This window comes from Amblyraja radiata, chromosome 4, assembly GCF_010909765.2.
Source record: "Amblyraja radiata isolate CabotCenter1 chromosome 4, sAmbRad1.1.pri, whole genome shotgun sequence".
NCBI classification, from domain to species: Eukaryota; Metazoa; Chordata; class Chondrichthyes; order Rajiformes; family Rajidae; genus Amblyraja; species Amblyraja radiata.
The window spans coordinates 20,486,218-20,507,530 of NC_045959.1; the positions used below are offsets into that span (position 1 = coordinate 20,486,218).

At 45.4% G+C, this 21,313-nt stretch overlaps 1 protein-coding gene across 3 annotated transcripts in view; it reads right to left on the bottom strand.

Moving 5' to 3' along the window:
• The window catches only part of atp9b (ATPase phospholipid transporting 9B (putative)), a 341,291-nt gene that overhangs the window by 11,959 nt on the left and 308,019 nt on the right, over positions 1-21,313 (bottom strand). For all 3 annotated transcript variants that reach the window (XM_033019057.1, XM_033019056.1, XM_033019058.1), the window contains 4 exons: positions 17,458-17,547; positions 13,262-13,406; positions 12,294-12,358; positions 7,612-7,767 (listed from right to left, as the gene is read on the bottom strand). In XM_033019057.1, the coding sequence (XP_032874948.1) occupies positions 7,612-7,767; positions 12,294-12,358; positions 13,262-13,406; positions 17,458-17,547 (456 nt within the window). The remainder of the gene's footprint in view (positions 1-7,611; positions 7,768-12,293; positions 12,359-13,261; positions 13,407-17,457; positions 17,548-21,313) is intronic.

A 21,313-nucleotide genomic window follows, 5' to 3' on the forward strand; every position in this document is an offset into this window, starting at 1 on the left:
CCTTGGGGAATGGGTTGCGTTGGGGGACCAGGCCTCCCGGGGGGGGCTATGGGCGAGTGGTGGAATATTGCGTTGGGGGAACAGGTTGCATTGGGGGTCATTCCTCCCGTGTGATAGGGACCCAATGGGTCCCACTTGGTCTAGTATATCCTTGTGCGTGTATAATCACATCTGCTCGAAAAAACGACGTCCTAACGGTATGCATTATTTCTTGAGTTATTAATCAAAATGTACAAAAATCTAAGAATAACTTAGAAATGAAACCGCTGGCTTTGGCTGATGACATAGAAAATAGGTGCAGGAGTAGGCTATTCGGCCCTTCAAGCCTGCACCGCCATTCAATATGATCATGGCTGATCATCCAACTCAGTATTCCGTACCTGCCTTCTCTCCATACCCCCTGATCCCTCCAGCCACAAGGGCCACATCTAACTCCCTCTTAAATATAGCACTCCCTCTTAAATATAGCACTCCCTCTTAAATATAGCATGATGACGTCATGATGGCTGCACGCTGTGTTCACGCACTGCGAGTCATGTCGCCCAGCCGCGCTGCTCGCAACCCCACCCCGGGTGTTCACAAATCTGAAAGACCTTTGAAAAAAACCCTGCTGTCTTCTTGCTTGCGCTCCGAGTGACGTCACCCCCCGACTCTTCCCCCCCGTTCTCGGGCCCTGCCTGGAGCCCACAGCTTGCAGTGAGGGAGCCGGCAGCGAGGGAGTATTGCATTCGGGAACCAGCCCACCCTGTGACGATGCGCCCCCCACCCCTCAAACTCTACCCCCCTCCCTCTCTGCCCCCCCGCTCCCACTCTGCCCCCTCTCACTCCCCCTCTCTGTGCATCTGTGTCCCTCTCTGTGTCCCTCTCTGTGCCTCTCTCTCTACCCCCTCCCTCTCTAGCCCGTGCCTGCAAGTTGGGGGCTATACATGAGTGGATAGGGCGGGGGTTGGGGTAAAAGAAGTGAATGAGTAATGTTAATATAATATCAATGGGGGTGGTTAGTGTGTGTGTGTGACACCCCTCCCCCTGCTACAGCGCTTTGAGGGAACAAGACCCAACGGGTCCCACTTGGTCTGTCTGTCTGTCTTCTACATATCTATACTATTACTAAAACTATCATCTTGACCACTTACGTTTTTTTTTTTTTTAATTTGCGCAAAAACGGTAATCTATATCACTAGTTTTTTATTTTTGTCAGCTTACTCACTGTTCTGCTCTTCTCCAAGCGCACCAAGTTTTGTTCCGATCGGTGAAATAGTAGAAATGTTATGAAGGTTTAAAAAATTGTGAGATCAGTTGATTGGTCTTTTCGCCTGTCAGTCACCATGAAGGTAACGCCCCTTCCGGCACCCGTGGAGAATAAACGCCCGGAGGCGGGGCTGGGTCCGTGAGCAGCATTCGGTCAAAGAACAGCGTGTGGGCAGAGAGCAGCCTGCGCGGGCAGCGAGCAGCGTGCGGGCAGACAACAGCGTGTGGGCAGAGATCAGCGTGAGCCGGGAGCTATTGGTCGAACTGGGAGCTTCTGAGTGAAGTCAGAGTGGGACTTGGAGCGACTGCATGAGGCCGAAAGCTGAAGGTGTGGGGTGAGCAGAGAGCGAGGTGCGTCTGCTGCGACCACCCCTCTCCCTCTGCCCCCCATACACCCCCCCACACTCCCCCTCCCCCCATCCCCTTCCCTCACACTCTCCCTCCCCCTCCCACCCCGCTCCCCCACCCCACCACCCGCCTCCCTCTCACCACCCCCTCATAACACCACTCCCCACGCCACCCCCCTCCCCCACACCAGCCCCCTTCCCCACACCACCCCTCCTCCCCCACACCACCCCCCCTATCAACCCCTCCCCCACATCAACCCCTCCCCCACACCACCCCCTCCCCCACACCTGCCCCTTTCCCACACCATGGTGGAATATTGCATTGGAGAATGGGTTTGCATTGGGGGACCTGGCCTCCCGTGTGAGCGGGACCCAACTTAGTCTCGTAACTACTAAAAGTCCGACCTTGTATTTGTGTTGTGAGACGGCGCGACCAACGTTTGCAGCGGCCTCTGCAGTCAGTCTGTCTTTTTTTTATTTTGTCCCGTTGAGTGTATAGTTGGAAGTGGTTTATATATTGTTTTTAACTGTGTATATGTGGGGGGCCGGGGGGGGGGAAACTTTAAATTATCTTCCCTGTATGGGGGACCTGACCTTTTCTCTGTCGGGTCTCCCGTTGTCGTTGGCGCCTAGCACCATGGAGCGGACTCCAACCGGAACGACCTGGGGGCTCCAGTCGCGGAGCCTGCGGACTTACTATCGTGGAGCTGGCCGGCTTCGGAGCGTGGAGAGCTGTGGTGGCGCGCGGCTGCGACCCGACTCCGGAGCTTCGGAGGCTCTAGCCGCAGGCCCGGTGGACGGTAACATCGGGAGCTCGCGGGTCCCTGGTGGGAGACCGCTTTTCGGAGCTCCCACAACAGCAACTTCTCTGGCCCGAATTGCGGGGTTGAGAACGACCCGGAGCGGGGCCTTACATCTCCCAGCGCGGCTTTAACGGCCGCGGGACTTACCATCGCCTGCCGGGAGCTTTGACATCGGGAGAAGAATGGAGAGCAGGGGAGAGACAAGACTTTGCCTTCCATCACAGTAAGGAGATTCACTGTGATGGATGTTTGTGTGAACTGTGTTGGTTGTGCTTCCGGAACTATGCCAAAATGATACACGATAGCGCTAAAAGTATTGGACCACCTTACTCACAATTGTCCTGTGGAGTGTTTTTTATCAAGTTTCTTTCAGATTTATGGTATATTTTACAAGTTATTCACATTTACAAATTTAACTTTTCACAACTTCTCACTGTAAAATATCCAAATCCAATTGCTGGCCCTGCCCGTTACAATGTTGCAAATCCCAGGACACCGAGTCCTGGCAGCAAGTGCAATTGGATTATTTTTCCTGGCAGCAAATACAATTGGATTCTGTTTCAAGTTTAAAAAGAGGGAGCGTGAATATGGGGAAATGAGCTACGCCAGCACAGTTGGGGGTATGGGTGAGTGGTGGAATATTGCATTGGGGGAATGGGTTGCATTGGGGGAACGGGTGAGTGGTGGAATATTGCGTTGGGGGAAGGTTTGCGTTGGGGGACCACGCCTCCCGTGGGGGCTACGGGTGAGTGGTGGAATGTTGCATGGATACCAGGCCTCCCGTGTGACAGGACCCAACAGGTCCCACCTGGTCTAGTGCAAAATAAAATTCAAATCTTAATCTGGCTTATATTACCACAGTTCTACCAGTTGTTGAATGAGAGGGGTGTTTGATCCAGGATGCACATATGGCAACATTTTAATTCACTCGTTCATCAGGAAAAATATATGAAAGGCAGGTGAATTAATTGTGTTAAAACCATGCTGTTTAAGGATCCACATATGGGAAGAGTTAAATAAATTTAACAAAAATATCCTTAAATCTGATTTCTTGTAATTTATGCACAGTGCATTCAGAAAGTATTTAGACCCCTTCACATTTGCCACATTTTGATGTTAAAGCCTTATTTATAAATGGATTACATTCTTTTTTTTAAAATCATTAATCTACACACAATACCCCAGAATGAAGGAGTGAAAACAGGTGTTTACTAATTTTTGCAAAGTAATTAAAAATAAATAATTGAAATATCACATTTACATAAGTATTCAGACCCTTTGCTATGACACTCAAAATTGAGCTTAGTTTCATCCTGTTTTCATTGATTATCCTAGAGATGTTTCTACAACTTGATTGGAGTCCACCAGTGGTAAATTAAATTGATTGGACATGATTTGGAAAGGCACACACCTGTCTATATAAGGTCCCGCAGTTGACAGTGCATGTCAGAGCAAATACCAAGCCATGAAGACAAAGGAATCGGCCATAGACCTCCGAGACAGGATTGTGTCGATACACAGATCTGGGGAAGGGTATAAAACAATTTCTGCAGCATTGCAGGTTCCAAAGAGCACAGTGGCCTCCGTCATTCTTAAATGGAAGAACTTTGGAACCACCAGGACTCTTCATAGAGCTGGCCATGTGGCCATACTGAGCAATCGGGGGAGAAGGGCCTTGGTCAGGGAGGTGACCAAGAACCCGATGGTCACTCTGACAGAGCTCCAGAGTTCCTCTGTGGAGATGGGAGAACCTTCCAGAAGGACAACTTATCTGCAGCACTCCACCAATCAGGTCTTTATGGTAGAGTGGCCAGACGAAAGCCACTCCTCAGTTAAAGGCACATGACAGCCCACTTGGAGTTTGCCAAAAGGCACCTAAAGGACCCTCAGACCATGAGAAATACAATTTTTTGGTTTGATGAAACCAAGATTGAACTCTTTGGCCTGAATGGCAAGCGTCACGTCTGGAGGAAACCAGGCACAGTTCAACACCTGGCCAAAACCATACCTACGGTGAAGTATGGTGGTGGCAGCATAATACTGTGGGGATGTTTTTCAGCGGCAGGAACTGGGACACTGGTCAGGATCGAGGAAAAAATGAACAAAGCAAAATACAGAGAGATCCTTGATGAAAACCTGCTCCAGAGCATTCTGGACCTCAGACTTGGGCGGAGGTTCACCTTCCAACAAGACAACGACCCTTGGCACACAGCCAAAACAACGCAGGGGTGCCTTTGTGACAAGTCTGTGAATGTCCTTGAGTGGCCCAGCCAGTGCCCGGACTTGAACCAGATTGAACATGTCTGGAGGGACCTGAAAATAGCTGTGCATCGATGCTCCCCATCCAACCTGACAGAGCTTGAGTGGATCTGCAGAGAAGAATGGGAGAAATTACCCAAATACAGGTGTGCCAAACTTGTAGTGTCATACCCAAGAAGACTTGAGGCTGTAATCGCTGCCAAAGGTGCCTCAACAAAGTACTGAGTAAAGGGTCTGAATAATGTAAAGTGATATTTCAGTTATTTCTTTTTAATTACTTTGCAAAAATTTCTAAACACCTGTTTTCGCTTTTTTATTATTGGATATTGTGTGCAGATTGATGATAAAAAAAGAAAAGAATTTAATCTATTTTAGAATAAGGCTGTCACGTAACAAAATGTGGAAAAAGTGAATGGGTCTGAATACTTTCTGAATGCACTGTGCCTCCAATTCATGGAGAAGACACAAAATAACTTTATTACTGTATACTCTGAACAGATAGAGATTTTATATGGCCAACATCATTTCAGCAGTTAAATGCATTAGTGAATCTACCCGAGCAAGTAATATCCCTTAAGCCAGGGGTCGGCAACCTACGGCCCACGGGCAGAATCAGGCCTGTACCCCGAAGTCATCCGGCCCGCAGGCGTATTTCTTTTTTTCCCAATTAGTCCCAGGGCTCGCAGGTGACCTGAGAAGTGCAGCTAGTCCCGGGGGGCGCACGCGACCTGGGCGCTACAGCCTGTCCCGGGGCACGCAGGTGACCTGGGCACTACAGCCTGTTCCGGGGCACGCAGGCGACCTGGGCACTACAGCCAGTCGTTGGGCCACGCAGGCAACCTGGGCACTACAGCCAGTCGTTGGGCCACGCAGGCGACCTGGGCACTACAGCCAGTCCCAGGGCACGCAGGCGACCTGGGCACTACAGCCTGTCCCGGGCCACGCAGGCAACCTGGGCACTACAGCCTGTCCCGGGCCACGCAGGCAACCTGGGCACTACAGCCTGTTCCGGGGCATACAGGCGACCTGGGCACTACAGCCAGTCGTTGGGCCACGCAGGCAACCTGGGCACTACAGCCAGTCGTTGGGCCACGCAGGCGACCTGGGCACTACAGCCAGTCCCGGGCCACGCAGGCGACCTGGGCACTACAGCCAGTCCCGGGGCACGCAGGCGACCTGGGCACTACAGCCTGTCCCGGGGCACGCAGGCAACCTGGGCACTACAGCCTGTCCCGGGGCACGCAGGCAACCTGGGCACTACAGCCTGTCCCGGGGCACGCAGGCAACCTGGGCACTACAGCCAGTCCCGGGGCACGCAGGCAACCTGGGCACTACAGCCTGTCCCGGGGCACGCAGGCAACCTGGGCACTACAGCCAGTCGTTGGGCCACGCAGGCAACCTGGGCGCTACAGCCTGTCCCGGGGCACGCAGGCGACCTGGGCACTACAGCCAGTCGTTGGGCCACGCAGGCTACCTGGGCACTACAGCCAGTCATTGGGCCACGCAGGCGACCTGGGATCTGCAGAAAACTAATTGAAAAACATGTGAAAATTAAATCGAAAAACAACACCGTGTCACACTAGTTGGTATGTATTATTACTAATGTATGTATTATTAGTATGTATTATTACTAATTATGAATTTATTTAGTATGTATTATTATTACCTCCATTTATTAACTATGGCGATAGATGTGGCCTGCCATCCGCTCACAGACATGGGTCCTGGCCCCTATGCAAAACAAGGTTGCCGAGCCCTGCCTTAAGCAATGGGGTCATTTGTAAATAAGTTAAAATTGTATCACGCTATCATTAAAATGACTATTGATTACATCCCCAAACAACCTACTTAGCTGAACAAAAGTGAAATCCAGGGATGTGATTCCACGTGGAATGTAGGCTGGTGAAGTATTAAGAGCTGATTTTGTTGGCAAGCAACATACTGTAATGCTATATTATGGAAAATACAGTCATTAAAAAGAGGGTACAAATTGTCCCTTTGTGCAATATTCTACTTCACTACATTTCCAGAGACCTTCTCCCATCGATCAGAGCAATAGTGATAAGGTTACTACTTGAAAGCCAGATGGGGACCAAGCAAATCTTGTCAGCATAGAAAATACATCCACTTTTCCCCAAGACATTTTTAGAAAGGTTTGTTCTCAGCCTCCGTCTAGACTTGATTATCTTTTTTCTCTCTTCAGTTTCCCTTGAACATTTCCTGCTGCAGCTTGCGAAAGTTGATTTTCAACCACAAATCTCTGTTGTATCCTTGTTGTGATCCACAGTCACTGAAACTTGTGCCTCCCCAATCAGTTCCTGTCACCATTTGTATTGAATTAGTTATTTCAATATTGTGTCAAATGAGAATACTCTGGCTTTTCTTGTGCCCAAGAAAGAAAAAATAAAGACTTTCCGCTTCAAAAATGTCATTCCACACCATGTGCTCAATGTGTTCCAAACTGTTTTACAACTAATGGGATTGCCTTGATGTGCAATCACTGGAACATAGTCAGACAAGGGAATGTACTTCACACACAGCAAGGACCCACAGATGGTAAGATCAATCGTGACCAGTTTCTGCCTGACAGCAGTCAGACTAGTTCTCCAAACCTAATTTCAGCCAAATCATACCATTTACTTTCTGTTCGAACCATTCCACTGGTCTACGTGATGCACACCATGTTGCTTGGTAGCGTTCTGAACAGTATATTTGCATTATTTGTTTAAAGCTGTAAATACTCTTCCTCATACCTCGGGCACACTGTCTCAGGGGCTTAACGTGTGGTATATACAAGCCTCATCACACCATTGAAAGCCAAACTTTGCATCATACATTCATCACCATCTGTTCACTACCATCTGATTTCATTTTCATATTTCTGTTGTTTCAATCTTTTGTGCTTTGGACTATTGTGCAATTCACACATTTAAAGAAGGCAAGATTAAATTTACCTGCATAGTGGAGATGATAAGGCCCCGGTGGATGACAAATTGGCCCAGTGCAGCGGATCGCTTGTAACTGTTGCGTCCATGCACCATTAGTAGCCTGCCAATGTGCTTAAACTGAGTGATGGAAAAATCTGCTGCCAAAGATGCCTGTTTCCCTTCCTAGATTTTATAAAGATAGGCAAAAAATCCCATTAAACCAGTAGTTAAACAGATATCACTGTAAAAGCATCCGTGACAGTTAAATCCTGCTACTTGATTCAAAGAAAACCTGGACTACATTTTCAAAGTTTACATTTGTTAAATGTATACATTTCTTGGTTAAACTCACTGGGTTTCTTTACTCAGGGCTCACGCTGACTTGGTTAATAAAATTAGCAAATGTTGCTTTCTCGGAGAACAGAATATTTTATTGAGCAAAGGATTGTAGAGTGATTAGCCACGGGTTATCTTACAAACAATACCCAATGGCTCAATTGGTAATTTCCCAGTGTAACAGAGATTCCTGAACCTCAAAGGGACAGAATAGTAGTATTCGGGGCATACAGTAGCGCAATGGTAGAGTTGCTGCCTCACAACGCTGGAGATCCGGGTTCGATCCTGTTCGGGTGCTGCCGATGTGTATTTTGTTTACTTCTCCTGTGAGCACATGGGTTTTCTCTGGGTGCCCCGGTTTCCTTCCATATCTCAAAGATACGTGGGTTTGGTATATGGGACTAGGGGAGATTATGTGTTCGGCACGGACTAGAAGGGTCGAGATGGCCTGTTTCCGTGCTGTAATTGTTATATGGTTATATGTTATATGGTTTGTAGGTTAATCGGCCTCTGTACAATTGTTCCTAATGTGTAGGGAGTGGAAGGGAAAGTGGGATAACATATAACTAATGTGAACTGGTGATCAATGGTCGGTGTGGACTTGGTGGGCTAAAGGGCCTATTTCCATGCTGTAACTCAAAACTAAAGTAGGTGGGCAAGGTGTAATCACTAAATTCAATGGGGCAAATAATATTTAAATTAATTTGCAGCTCTTTCTTCAACAAGGTAAGATGACAATAGAAATATATGCAGTATTTCTTACGCCAAGACCCTGTGCAGATAACTACAGCAATAAAGCAATTGACAGGATAATCCATTGAGAGAAACTCTTGACAGGGCCTCTGACAGCGAACCTGCATGATTCTCAAGGAAACATATAAGAAACTTCTAAATTCAACTTCTTTGAAGCTTGCCTTCAGAAGGTGCTCCAGATGTGAACAACTGTGCAGACTGGGAACAACTTGCCCATTGCTCCTATGTACAAGTGACAACAAGCATGGAGTAGAATTTTGGGAGGATGGGAGAAAAGGGCCTGAATTTATGGCAATCAATGCAACAGCAGCTTGCATCATTTGCCAAATGGAATCAGTTTTCTCCCCATAAGTGTGTGTAATGTTGATTTTGATGATTACTTTCATGCTTTTACTTACCATGTTTAATCCCAAGGGCCAAGCTCACTGGGCCAATGTATCGCAGACTATTATCCAGCTATCTGAGCAATGCCTAGCCCAACAGGGCACAAACATATATGTCAGTATTAGGTGAGGCCTTGGTTCTGCCAAAACTATACGATCAGGTTGGGTCAAGCTGTGGTCTGATTCAGCAAAAAAGGGGGGACAGAACCTGGAACGGGGGACTTCTTTTTTGTTCTCAATTTCAAACATGATGCAGTGTTGGCTGCAGGCTGAGAAGCTCAACATGGCCTGGGACCAGGAAGCACTTTTCCCAAGTACTTGCTTCACATTTGCCTCTGAGTCAGTCTGGTAGTGACATCTGCTTATGAGGGAAAGAGAATGTGAGAAGGGTTTTACCCAAGTCATGAACATCTTTTCTGGATGTGGATGTCAAGGTTTAGTCGGTGCCAGTGTCTCTGGGTGTGATTTTCCAGATATCTTTGGGTTAGGAGGGGGTGAAATAAATAAAGTAATAAATTATAAAAAATGTGATGCTATTAATGATACGGCAGCCTGCTTGAATGGGAGTCCTATGACCAACTAAACATTCCTTGCTTCCATCAATGGTCTACAAGCAATTACACACCCAAGTTTCTCCAACTGCACCATACAATCCCATGACCTCTATGAACACGAAAGACAAGAGCAGCAAATGAGTAGCGATACCACCAACTGCAGGCTCCACCAGCACTGCACACCATCCTGACTAGGAAATATTTTGACTTTCTTTCTTCATCACCAATCCTAAAACTGAAACTCACTGTTCAACAACATCTTTCCCTGAACGACTATCGTAGCTCAAATAGGTGGCTCACCATCACCATCACCATCACATCGGCATTCAGGCAACATGTTCCTGACTTTGACAGTGATACCCAGATTCAGGAAAATATTTTAAAAAATAGGCTTGGGTCAGATTCAGATCAGCTGCAGTGGGATCAGATTAGAACTATATACGTGAGCAGACCCAAATCTCACACTCTATCCATGAGTACTGTGTGAACACAATCTCTAATAATGCACTGAAAAAGCCACATCCCTTGCAGTTGAGCGACAGCTGGCAAAGCCCCCCACCCCATACCAGCTAAAAAGCTGAAATGTTTAATCTCTAAATGTCTTTTGCACAGAGATATTTTAAAATAATTGAAAATGACGTGGCCAATTAAACACTTTTTAAAAAAAACTGAATGAAAAATATTATAGCATGTAAAATAGCTGAAAAAGGGCATCTATGGCTTTTGATATGCGGTTCTACAATTCCTAATAAATCAACAGATCGTGGACATAACACATTTCATGAGGAGCTGGAGCCATATGATGACGTTTCACAAAAAACAATAAAGTAATTAGAGTGGTTGGAAGTTTGAGCTGCGAAAGAATGTCGAGTGGACCAATGAAATTGTTTGTATGCTGTATATTCAATTAAGGTATTCTTAGCTTAAGTAAATAAATAAGTTTATTGGCCAAGTGTTCACATACAAGGAATTTGCCTTGGTGCTCCGCCCACAAGTAACAACATGACATACAGTGACAGTTACGAATGACTCAGAAAACACTAAACATTAATAATAATAAAACATTAATGATAAAACACCATTGATCAAGCATGTGAACCAACAAAATACCAGATCAAAGGGAGGCTACAGATTTTTGGCTGTTGAGTAGAGCAACTACTCGTGGATAAAAACTGTTTTTATGTCTGGCTGTGGCACCTTTGACAGTCCGGAGTCGCCTTCCGGAGGGAAGTGATTCAAAGAGTTTGTGGCCAGGTTGAGATGTGTCAGAGATGATCTTACCCGCTCGCTTCCTGGCCCTTGCAGTGTACAGTTCATCAATGGAGGGAAGGTTGCAGCCAATAACCTTCTCAGCTGATTGGACGTTTCGCTGCAGCCTCCGGATATCGTGCTTGGTAGCTGAGCCAGACCACGATGGAGAAGGTGAGGACAGACTCTACGATGGCTGTATAGAATTGGACCATCATTGCCTGTGGCAGATTGTGCTGATTCAGCTGCCGCAGGAAGTACATCCTCTGCTGCGCTTTTCTGACTGTGGAGTCGATGGTGGTCCTCCATTTAAGGTCCTTGGAGATGATGGTTCCCAGGATCTTAAGACTCCACAGATGTGACTGTGGTGTTGTTGATCGTGAGTGGGGTGAGGGGAGGGGGAGCTCTCCTAAAGTCGACAATCAATTCCACTGTCTGAAGAGCATTGAGCTCCAGATTGTTGCGATGGCACCTAGATCAGTCCAATCAGGGTTGTGTCATCCGCAAACTTGAGAACCTTGACAGAGGAGTCAGTGGAGGTGCAGTCATGGTGTAGAGAGAGTAGAGGAGGGGAGAGTACGCAGCCTTGCGGTGCTCGTATGCGGAGGGTTTGCGGGTCTGAGATGTGCTTTCCCAGCCTCACATGCTGCTTCCTGTCTGTCAGGAAGCTGGTGATCCACCAACAGAGGGGTTCAGGCACAGTCAACTCGGAAAGTTTGGAGTGTAGTAGCTCTGGCACAATGGTGTTGAATGCAGAGCTAAAATCACCAAACAGGATCCTCGCATAGGTCCGCTGGCGGTCCAGGTGCTGTAGGATGAAGTGCAGGCCCAGGTTGACTGCATCATCCACAGATCTATTGGCCCAACATGCAAACTGCAGAGGGTCCAACAGGGAGTTTATAATATTTTTCAGCTTGGCCAGCACAAGCCTTTCAAGTGTCTTCATGACTACAGAGGTCAGTGCGACAGGACTGTAGTCATTAAGACAAGTAATCCTTGCCTTTTTGAGTACAGGGACAATAGTGGAGACTTTGAAGCAGGCAGGGACAGTACATTTTTGCAGGGACTGGTTAAAATTTTCTGTATATACTGATGCCAGCTGTTTGGCACAGAGCTTAAGAGGGGGAAACATTGTCGGGTCCTGGAGATTTCAGGCTTTTTTGTCCTCTGAAAAGCCTCTCCACCTCCTCTATTTTTATTGTTGTTGATGGAGAGATTACAAGAGGGTATCACGATAAAGGTCCATAGATTAGAATTCTAATTTTCCATTTGATAAAATCATCCGTTGTATCACATAACCGCACTTTATTTAATTTTGAAGAAATTGGATGCATTGCAGATGCTGTCCAAAGATATATTCAAAGTTTCCCCACTCTTTTTTTGCTTAACAATTTCCAACACTGAGCCACAAAATCTGAACACAAAAGATTATTACCTTTCCTACAATTCCAATCCCGCAGTCTGCTGCTTGGATCATACTGACATCATTACCTCCATCACCTGTAAAATATGTCATTGTTAAAGTAAACCTATCACTGAGCAGCTTAATATTTGTTAACAAATAACAAACCACTCCAAAGAGAAAATGAAAATAAACTATTCCAAGATTGAAAGAGAAATTCATAAACAAACTTAACTTTGAAAATTTTCTCTCCAGTATCTAAAAATAGAACATTAATTTACTGGCTAATTAAATGACCATTGAATCCTGAGGTATCATTAATTGAAGATGGGCTTTCAAATAGATGGAAGAGTTCTGAGTTTCTCATTAGCGATTTTATAAAACAAATCCCAGCTCTGCTATTTGTTCTCATTCCTGCTGGACGACTGCTGAATTTCATGTGCTTGTGATCAGTTGCAATCCTCGTCATTGCCACCCTGTGGACCTACCACACATTACATCTACACAAATAAAAGTGAATGGAAAATCAAGTTCCATTTGAAGGATAGAAACCCAGGAAAGTAATGATTTTTAACCTCAGTATTTCTTGAACTCTGAACCGTTGTTTTCTAATACTTTATAGCCAACATGTTAGTAGAAAGAGCTCTATTCCTAATCGATTAATCGCCAAGTCCATTACATTCAACAAACTAAACCTACACATTCATAGCACCTGCTCTACCAAGATTTGATTTCTATGCACTATGATAATTTATGTAACAAGATTGGCGCAGATCAAAATTATAACACTTTAAAAATGTTCCTTCTTAATGAGTCAGGATCAAATGGAAAAATATCACAGCCAAAAAACAATTCTTAACTGGAAAGCAAGCCAAGTTTTGATTAAGACAGCAATATTTTTTTTTAAGTCGGCTCCAATTCCTGCACAAAATTACTGCACTTATTATTTTTCAACCATGGGTCTGATTGAATATAGGAAGGTGAAGGAGCTCCACGCTTACCTATTGCACATGTGCGCTTGCCAGTATGCTGTTGCAACAGCTTCACAATTTGAGCCTTTTGTGTGGGAGAACATCGGCAACACACAACAGCCGGGCACTGGCAGGCAAGTTCCACAAATTCATGCTCATAATATTTTAGGCAAACCTATAATGAAACAAAAGGAAAAAAAAATGTGATAACTTTAAGTACGTCAGTTTTCCAAGCAACATCCTGAGAGATGAAAAACAGCAGTTTCCCTGGCACAAATGGGAAATATTTAGCTTGTGTCAGCTGTGACTCAGAGGGATATGATCGCTTACTCAGAAGATTCCAAGTCTCATTCCAGAGGCTTGGAAAAATTCAGGGCTGGCACCTCAGTGCACTCTTGAAGGAGTCCCTGCACTGTCAGGGGTGTCATCTTAAAGATGAACTGATACATTTAAGAGCTGCTCAGACTTTCAAATTTCCACACAGAAATGTCACAAGAATATCAATGAAAACAATGAAAATAAAGTAATAAGATCAAGAAAAGTAATGAAACTGCCCTTGTGGATGCAGAAACTGCAAAGTAAAATCTGATCATCCTAAATTGGTGGGGCATATGATAGCTTTGGCAGAAAAGATTAAGGATAATAAAAAGAGATATTATAAGTAAAGTAAGGGGAAAAGGGTAACTAGAGAGAGGATAGGGAGGCCTCAAAAACCAAATAGGTCATGTACATGTGGAGCTACAAGATAGGAGTGAGGTTCTTACTGAATATTTCTCCTGTTTTTACCATTAAGGAAGACATGAAGATAACTTGCGAATGCTATTGGAGATGCCTTGAGGACAGTCAGTATTAGAGTTGAAGAGGTGTTAAACATTCTAAGGCATATAAAGGCAGATATATCTCTCAGGCCTGAGCAGGTATTGCCAGTGCTTTCTTTGTGACAGTACGGCAAACCGTCATCTCTAAAATGTTAAGAACTAGGTCTTCACATTTTTTGAATGTTTAATATTACAAAGAGATTACTAAAGTTAAAAACAAAATAAAGTAAATTGGACAGTCAGGTCCTTAAAAATAAAACGTAAGCAGCTTTGTAGGACAACAATCTGCTATAGATGCTATCAGCTAGGAATGGCACCTTTTTGTCTACAATAAAAGCACTGGATGTACCCAAGACCACGGTGGGAATCTATTGAAGAAATTGCAGGAGATATATGAATCACCGTTAGATGCGGATGAGTGACAGAAGACTGAAGGGTGGTTAATGTTGTGCCTCTATTTAAGGAGGGCTGCACAGAAAAAAACTGGGATCTACAGTCCAGTAAGCTTAACATCTGTGGTAGGAAAGTTACTGGACAAGACTGAAAGGCAACATACATTGGCATTTGGAAAGACAGAGGTTGCTTAGGGATAGTTAGCATTGTTTTGTATATGGGAGATCATGTTGCACAAATAGGAGTTTTTTGAAAAAGTGACCAAGAAGTTTGATGAGAGCAGAGCTGTAGACGTAGTTTATATGGAGTTCAGCAAAGGCCTTTGATAATGCTCCGCATGGTAGACTGCTCTGGAAGATTAGATTACATGGGATTTTTCGGATTGTGACCAGTGATGTGCCTCATTATCTATAATCACCAATTTGGATGAGAATTTACATGGCATGATTAACAAGTTAGAAGATGACATTAAAATAAATGGTATTGTTGACAGTGACGATGGTTATCAAGAATGATAACAGGATCTTGATGAGTTGCGCCGGGATAAGGTAATGCAGTTTAATTTTGATAAGTGAATGGTGTTGCATTCTGGGAAGTCATACCAAGGCAGGACTTTCATAGTGAACAGCAGGGGGGAGTGTTCTAGAGCAGGGAGATACAAGAATGAACATGACATCACACGTAGATTGGGTGGTGAAGAAGGCTCTTGGCATGCTGGTCTTCAGCAGTCAGGAAACCAAGTATAGAGGTTGGGATGTTTTGTTACAGTTGTACATTACGTTGGTGAGGCTGCACTTGAAATGTTGTGTTAGTTTTGATTACCCTACAATAGGAACATTCCAATAAGCTGGAATGGTTGCAGAGAAGATTTATGTTGCTAAAACTTCAGAGACTGAACTTTTGGGAAAGATTGGACAGGCTAGAACTTTATTCCTTGGAGCACAGGAGGTTGAGGGATGATCTTATCGAGGTGTCATGTGGGGAATAGATAGGGTGAATGCACAGACACTTTTTCCCAGGTTAGGAGAAACTAGAACTAGTGGGCACAGGTTTAAGGTGAGTGAGGAAAATTTTTAAAGGACTGTGTGAAAAAGTTGCTGCTCATGGTCCTTTAAAAATTTTCCTCACTCACCTTAAACCTGTGCCCACTAGTTCAGTGTTGGGTATATGGAATGAGCTATCAGAGGAAGTAGATGAGGCAGGTGCCATAACAACTTTTAGGAGACATTTGATAGGTAATTGAATAGGAAACAATTGGAGGGACACGGTCCAAATATGGGTAAATGGGACTAGCTTGGATAGGATATCTTTGTTGGCATGGACAAGTTGGGCTGAAGGGGCCATTTCTGTATAATATAACTTTATGACATAACGAGCATTTGTGGGTTTTATTGCTTGAGTACAAGAGTAAAGTTGTCTCACGAGAATTGTCTTACCCGCCGTGAAGAACAATGGGGACCCGGTGTGGGGGGGACCACTGTGAGGGATGGTGGGAGAACAAAGGACGATCCAGTGTGGGGGGGGGGGGGGGCACTCTAGTTTAGAATCCTCTCGCCAGGGGATAAGTCTGTGTTTGTTCATTTGCTCCGGTGAAGGCGCTGTGCACACGGCAGCCAGCCAACAGTCGCGTGTTTTTCTTTTTGGTTTCACTTTTAATTTCAAGTTATTGTGTACCTTGTGTGTTGTGACTGTCGGCAAACCATTTCCCTCCGGGGATGAATAAAGTTTTATCGTATCGTAATAGAGGGGTTAGGTGAGTCTGCCCTTAATATTGTGTACAGCTTCGTTCCTATTTCCTGAGAGAAGGATATATTTGCTATGGAACGAGTGTAGGGAAGATTCACCCGACTGGTTGTAACGCAAGAGTTAAAACAGGCTTTTCAGCTAAAAAGGAGTTGTCTGTTAACAGTTCCTATGTAAAGCAAGAAGGTTTGCTTAGAAAAACAATTAGGTGCCTCGGAAAATAATTGGGCACACTTGGAAGTGGTAGTAAATCACGAGGTCGCACATTATGTCGCCTCAAAGACATCTAATATTAAGACAAGCCAAACTTTCCTTCCCATAGACATTTGAGATTAGCTTAATCCTGATATAATAAATAACTCCAGCGCCCATAACCAAGGAGGATACCTAGTTTTAAAAACATAGTTGACTGCTGTTTGTAGAGAAGCAGCCTAGGCTTATTGAGCAAATAAGTGCATGCTACGTGAGCTCAATGGACTTCCCCTCGGATCGAGATCCAGAATAGTGCCGGGACTATGGAGTTTTCTTGGCCAGGCAGCTGTAAAGGAGTCCCCAGCATGCAGAAGGCAGGCATGCGGCTCATTGCTACCAGCTGCCACTTGTATCAGCGAAGGTCTGGCAAACAGGATGATATACTTGTGACATTTAATCTTTCACTAATCCTTTTACTGTATTTCACTAGACTTTAATACATTTAGATTCTTTGTAACCATGAAGAGTTTTTTTCTCCATCAATCATCAAAATCCTCAAAACCTGCTTGTAAATTATCATACTGGTCCGAGGTGTGGTGCATCGGCCATAAAAGGAGTGTTCGAGGGGAGTAGGTCTCTAGTGTTTAAAGGAGAAACATCACTGAAATGTACATTTCTTACGCCTGGATGCAGGAATGCAAAACAGGTCAAATACACCATAGGCCATTTTGGTCTCTTGGTTCTTTACTCATTGAGATGTTCCCTACACCGGAGGGCTATAGAAGCTTAGTCACTGACTGTGTTTAAAATAGTGACTAGTAATAAATGTAGTTCCGTTTATTATTGTCAGGTGAACCGAGGTACAGTGAAGAGCTATTATTCTGTAGCATGCTATCCAATCAGTGAGAAGCAGAGCAGTCTACTCCTATTTCCTAGGTTCCCAGAAAGAGAATTTAAATATGATTGAGCTATAACAAACTCGGTGAGTGAAGGCATTTATAACAGCAGTGCTTCTAAGTTGAGTTTATAACAACATTGGTGTTTAATTGCCATCTTTGCACAGCAGACTTTAACACTTACCTCTAAAGAGTCCCCTGATATAACCAATGTACAGTCATGTTTCCTCCTGAAAGCATTGAGCTCCAAATGAGCTTCGCCACGATTTGTTACCTGCAAGGGCAAACCTTCAATTTAGTTCCGAAAAAGATGTGTAAATCAGTGTTCAACATTTTATGCTGGGCAGATACAGAAATAAATCGAGTAATAGAGTCCGTTTGGATCAGATCATTATGAAACATACCAACAAAAAGTGAAAAAAATGGAGATTGTCACTATGATAGCATGTGCTTTTTCACAATCTTGAGTGAATTATTTTATAAATTCAATTAACTTTTAGAACCAGGCTTTTCTTCACGGTGCATGCAGATGATGCATCATATCTATATACTTTTAAAACTCTGTGTGTGTGTGTGTGTCTTTATTTGTTTGTGGGTGTCAGATTTGGCCTTTGATTCCTTGGTCCGCCAAAACCACACGTAAAACCTCAGAGATTTTTTCCATTTCGCTAGACATTTCACTTTTCCACTCGCAAATCCAATCCTCATTAAATTTCGTCGTTTTAATCTACACATTTTTAATAAAATCCTTCCCCCCCCCCCCACTCATTTTGTCGCCTCCTGCTGGCCAGCCACCAGAATGGCTGCTGCCGCCCGGCTATCCTACAAAAACGCCAAAAAATTTCTTATTTCGCTGGCGATTTTCGCTGCTGCCGCCCGGCTCTCCTCCACTCCCCCCCCCCCCGCCCGTCTCACTCACGCTGGCCCAAGCCAATGATCGGCTCTTCCCCCGCTGCTTTTTACCGTGCTCGGAAAAGCAGCGGGGGAACAGCCGATCTTTGGCTTGAGCCAGCGTGACAGAGCCGGCGCGTTAACGGCCTGCAGGCGCATTGAGGGCATACGCAGCGTCTCCATGGGCGTACGCAGCGTCTCGACATTGTACGCAGCGTCTCCACGGGCGTACGCAGTGTCTCAACGTCGTACGCAGCGTCTCAACGTCGTACGCAGCGTCTCGACGGCGTACTCAGCGTCTTGATGGCGTACGTCTGGCCCGCAGGCTCGCCATCACGCCCGCCCGCTCCACCCTCCCCCGTACTCGGGGTCTGAAGCACGTTCGGGGACCAGACCCAACGGGTCTGCACTTGGTCTAGTAACTATTAAAAGTGTGGGTGTGTGTGTGTGTGTGTGTTTTCATATGTGACTAACATCTCGTCGAAAACCCGACGCGGTAACGATGACATTTTTACATATTCTGGTAGAGATTTACCTCATGATTTCAAAAATCCCCTCATCTGAAAATTTGATTCATTATTTCCCGAGTTCTTTTACTAAAATTGTTCACCTATCTGACATCTTTTTAAATTCTAACATGCTGAAGCGAGCCGATGACGTCTCAATGCCTTTGCTCCTCACGGCAACCTGCGCAGAATTTTCAACGCGCAGTGAAGAGCTGCGAGTTACGTGGCCTGGCCCAGCCCCCCCCCCCTCTGGTCTGGATGGAATCCGTAGAACACGTGCTCAAGGCATGCTGCGCGCTCCGCTGGGCTCCTTCAAGTTCGACAACATGGCGGCGACGGTCGTTATCACAGCGTGGCCGCAGACAAGCATAGTGGAAAAGTGGTCATGATCGGCCGGCCCTCCACTGCTTTTCACCATCCTCAGATCGTTCCAGGCCTCGCTCTGGTCCACGCTGGCCGCAGCCTAGCTCGGGCCCAGCGCCTGGTGGGGAGGCCTGCTCTACGACCTGGGTAGGTGCTGCCTCTCCCCCCTCCCCTTCCCTCTCTACCCCTTACCCGGAACAGAGAAAGAGATAGAGAGGGAGGGGAGGAGGGAGGGGGAGAGGAAAGGGGGGGAAGGGGTGTAGAGGAGAGGGGGGGAGAGGAGAGGGGGCCCTCTCTGCCCTCCTCCCTCTCTGCCCCCCTCCCTCTCTGCCTCCATCCCTTTCTTCCCCCCTTCCTCTCTCTGCCCCCGCCCCCCCCTCTCTAGGGAGTGGTGAATATTGGGACCTATGGCTGAGTGGTGGAGTATTGCGTTCGGGAACCAGCCCTCCCCTGTGACGCCACGCCCCCCCCACCCCTCAATCTCTCACCCCTCAATCTCTACCCCCTCCCTCTCGAATCCCCTCCCCCTTCGTCTCCACCCCCCCCTCTAGTCACGGCTGCGCAGTTGCGGGTAATGAGTGGATAGGGCAGGTAATGGAGTAAAAGGAGCGAATGAATAATACTAATATAATACCAAGGGGAGGTTTAGTGTGTGTGGGGGGTGGTGAGTATGTGTGTATGCTTGATGCCGAAGGGCGTCCCCCGGCGAGGGGATGGGACTGATGTAATAGAATTTTTTTCTTTTTTTCTTCTAATTAACATCATTTTCAGCTGTCACATAATAGGAGCTTGTCTTTCATGCTATATAAGCACTTGTGTGGTCAGTATAGATCTTCCGTTTGCTCTGAAATGTTAGTTGGATCATTGCTGCCCTCTGGTGGTTGCAACATGGTTGTAACATGACACAGTTCTGTCTTTCTACTTGTGTTCAATGATCATACACACACTCTACCTTCACTCCAGCATCTTCTTGAAAGCAATGAATCCTTTCAAGGGTTGGAGACTTACTCTAAATGGCTTAACTTCTCTCTGGATTACATTCTTCAACCACTACTGAATTCCACTTCGACCACTTTTCTGAATGCTGTTTCAATGCTCATTTAACGTTTTTCCACATTACCTCACACAGAAAATAATACTGAACAGCTTTAGGAATCCAAGCTTCTTTCAGGAAATATGCAAACAAATATTCTTGTTATTTGTGAAAATAGGAAGGTCAGCTACACTAGTTTGCTCATATATACTTGTGCAAAACATTTTAAATTAACAGCATTGCATGGAATAATCGCAGGCAAGTTAAACTGATAATTTCAGGTTGTCAAAAGGTCCCAAAAAGATCCCTGTTTAACAGACAGATTCTTGCACTTCATTACTGGCAGAGTAATTTCTACATTCAATTAGGAACTTTTGAGACATAGAGATCAAGTTAACAATGCTAATTTCAAAAACAGGTTTAGTCATAGGTTAATTACTGTGTAGAACAGTTCCCAATATTATTCAGATCGGTCATTATCCCATCGTTTCAATTTGGTGTCAAATGGGATAGTCAAGGACGGAGTTAAAGGGAAAGAGAGTAAAGGGATAGTTAATGACCCCAGAATTAACGGGAAAGAAAGCTCACAAAGGGATAGGAGAGTATGGCCAAGTGTAATAGGGATCGATGTGAAAGGTGAGATGCGTAAGGAATAAAAAGTATTGTATATGAATGCACGGAGTATAAGAAGTAAGGTGGATGAGCTTGAGGCTCAGTTAATGGTTGGTATATATGACATTGCGGGGATTACTGAAACGTGGCTGCAGGAGGATCAGGCCTGGGAACTTAATATTCAGGGTTATACATCCTTTCGAAAGGACAGGCAGGTGGGTAGAGGAGGGGAGATAGCTCTGCTGGTGAGGGATGGAATTTAGTCCCTTGCGAGGGAAGACATAGGAAGACGAGGTAGAGCCACTGTGGATTAAGTTGAGGAATTGCAAAGGCAAGAAGACACTAATTGGTGTTATCTACAGACCCCCAAATAGTAGTGATGGGGGATTTCAATATGCAGGTAGACTGGGAAAATCAAGTTGGTTCAGGACCCAAAGAAAGGGAGTTTGTAGAGTGCCTCCGAGATGGATTCTTAGAGCAGCTTGTAATGGAGCCGACCAGGGAAAAGGCAATTCTGGATTGAGTGTTGTCCAATGAACCAGATATGATAAGAGAACTCGAGGTAAATGAACCGCTTGGAGGTAGTGATCATAATATAATTAGTTTTAATCTGTAATTTGAGAAGGAGATGGTTA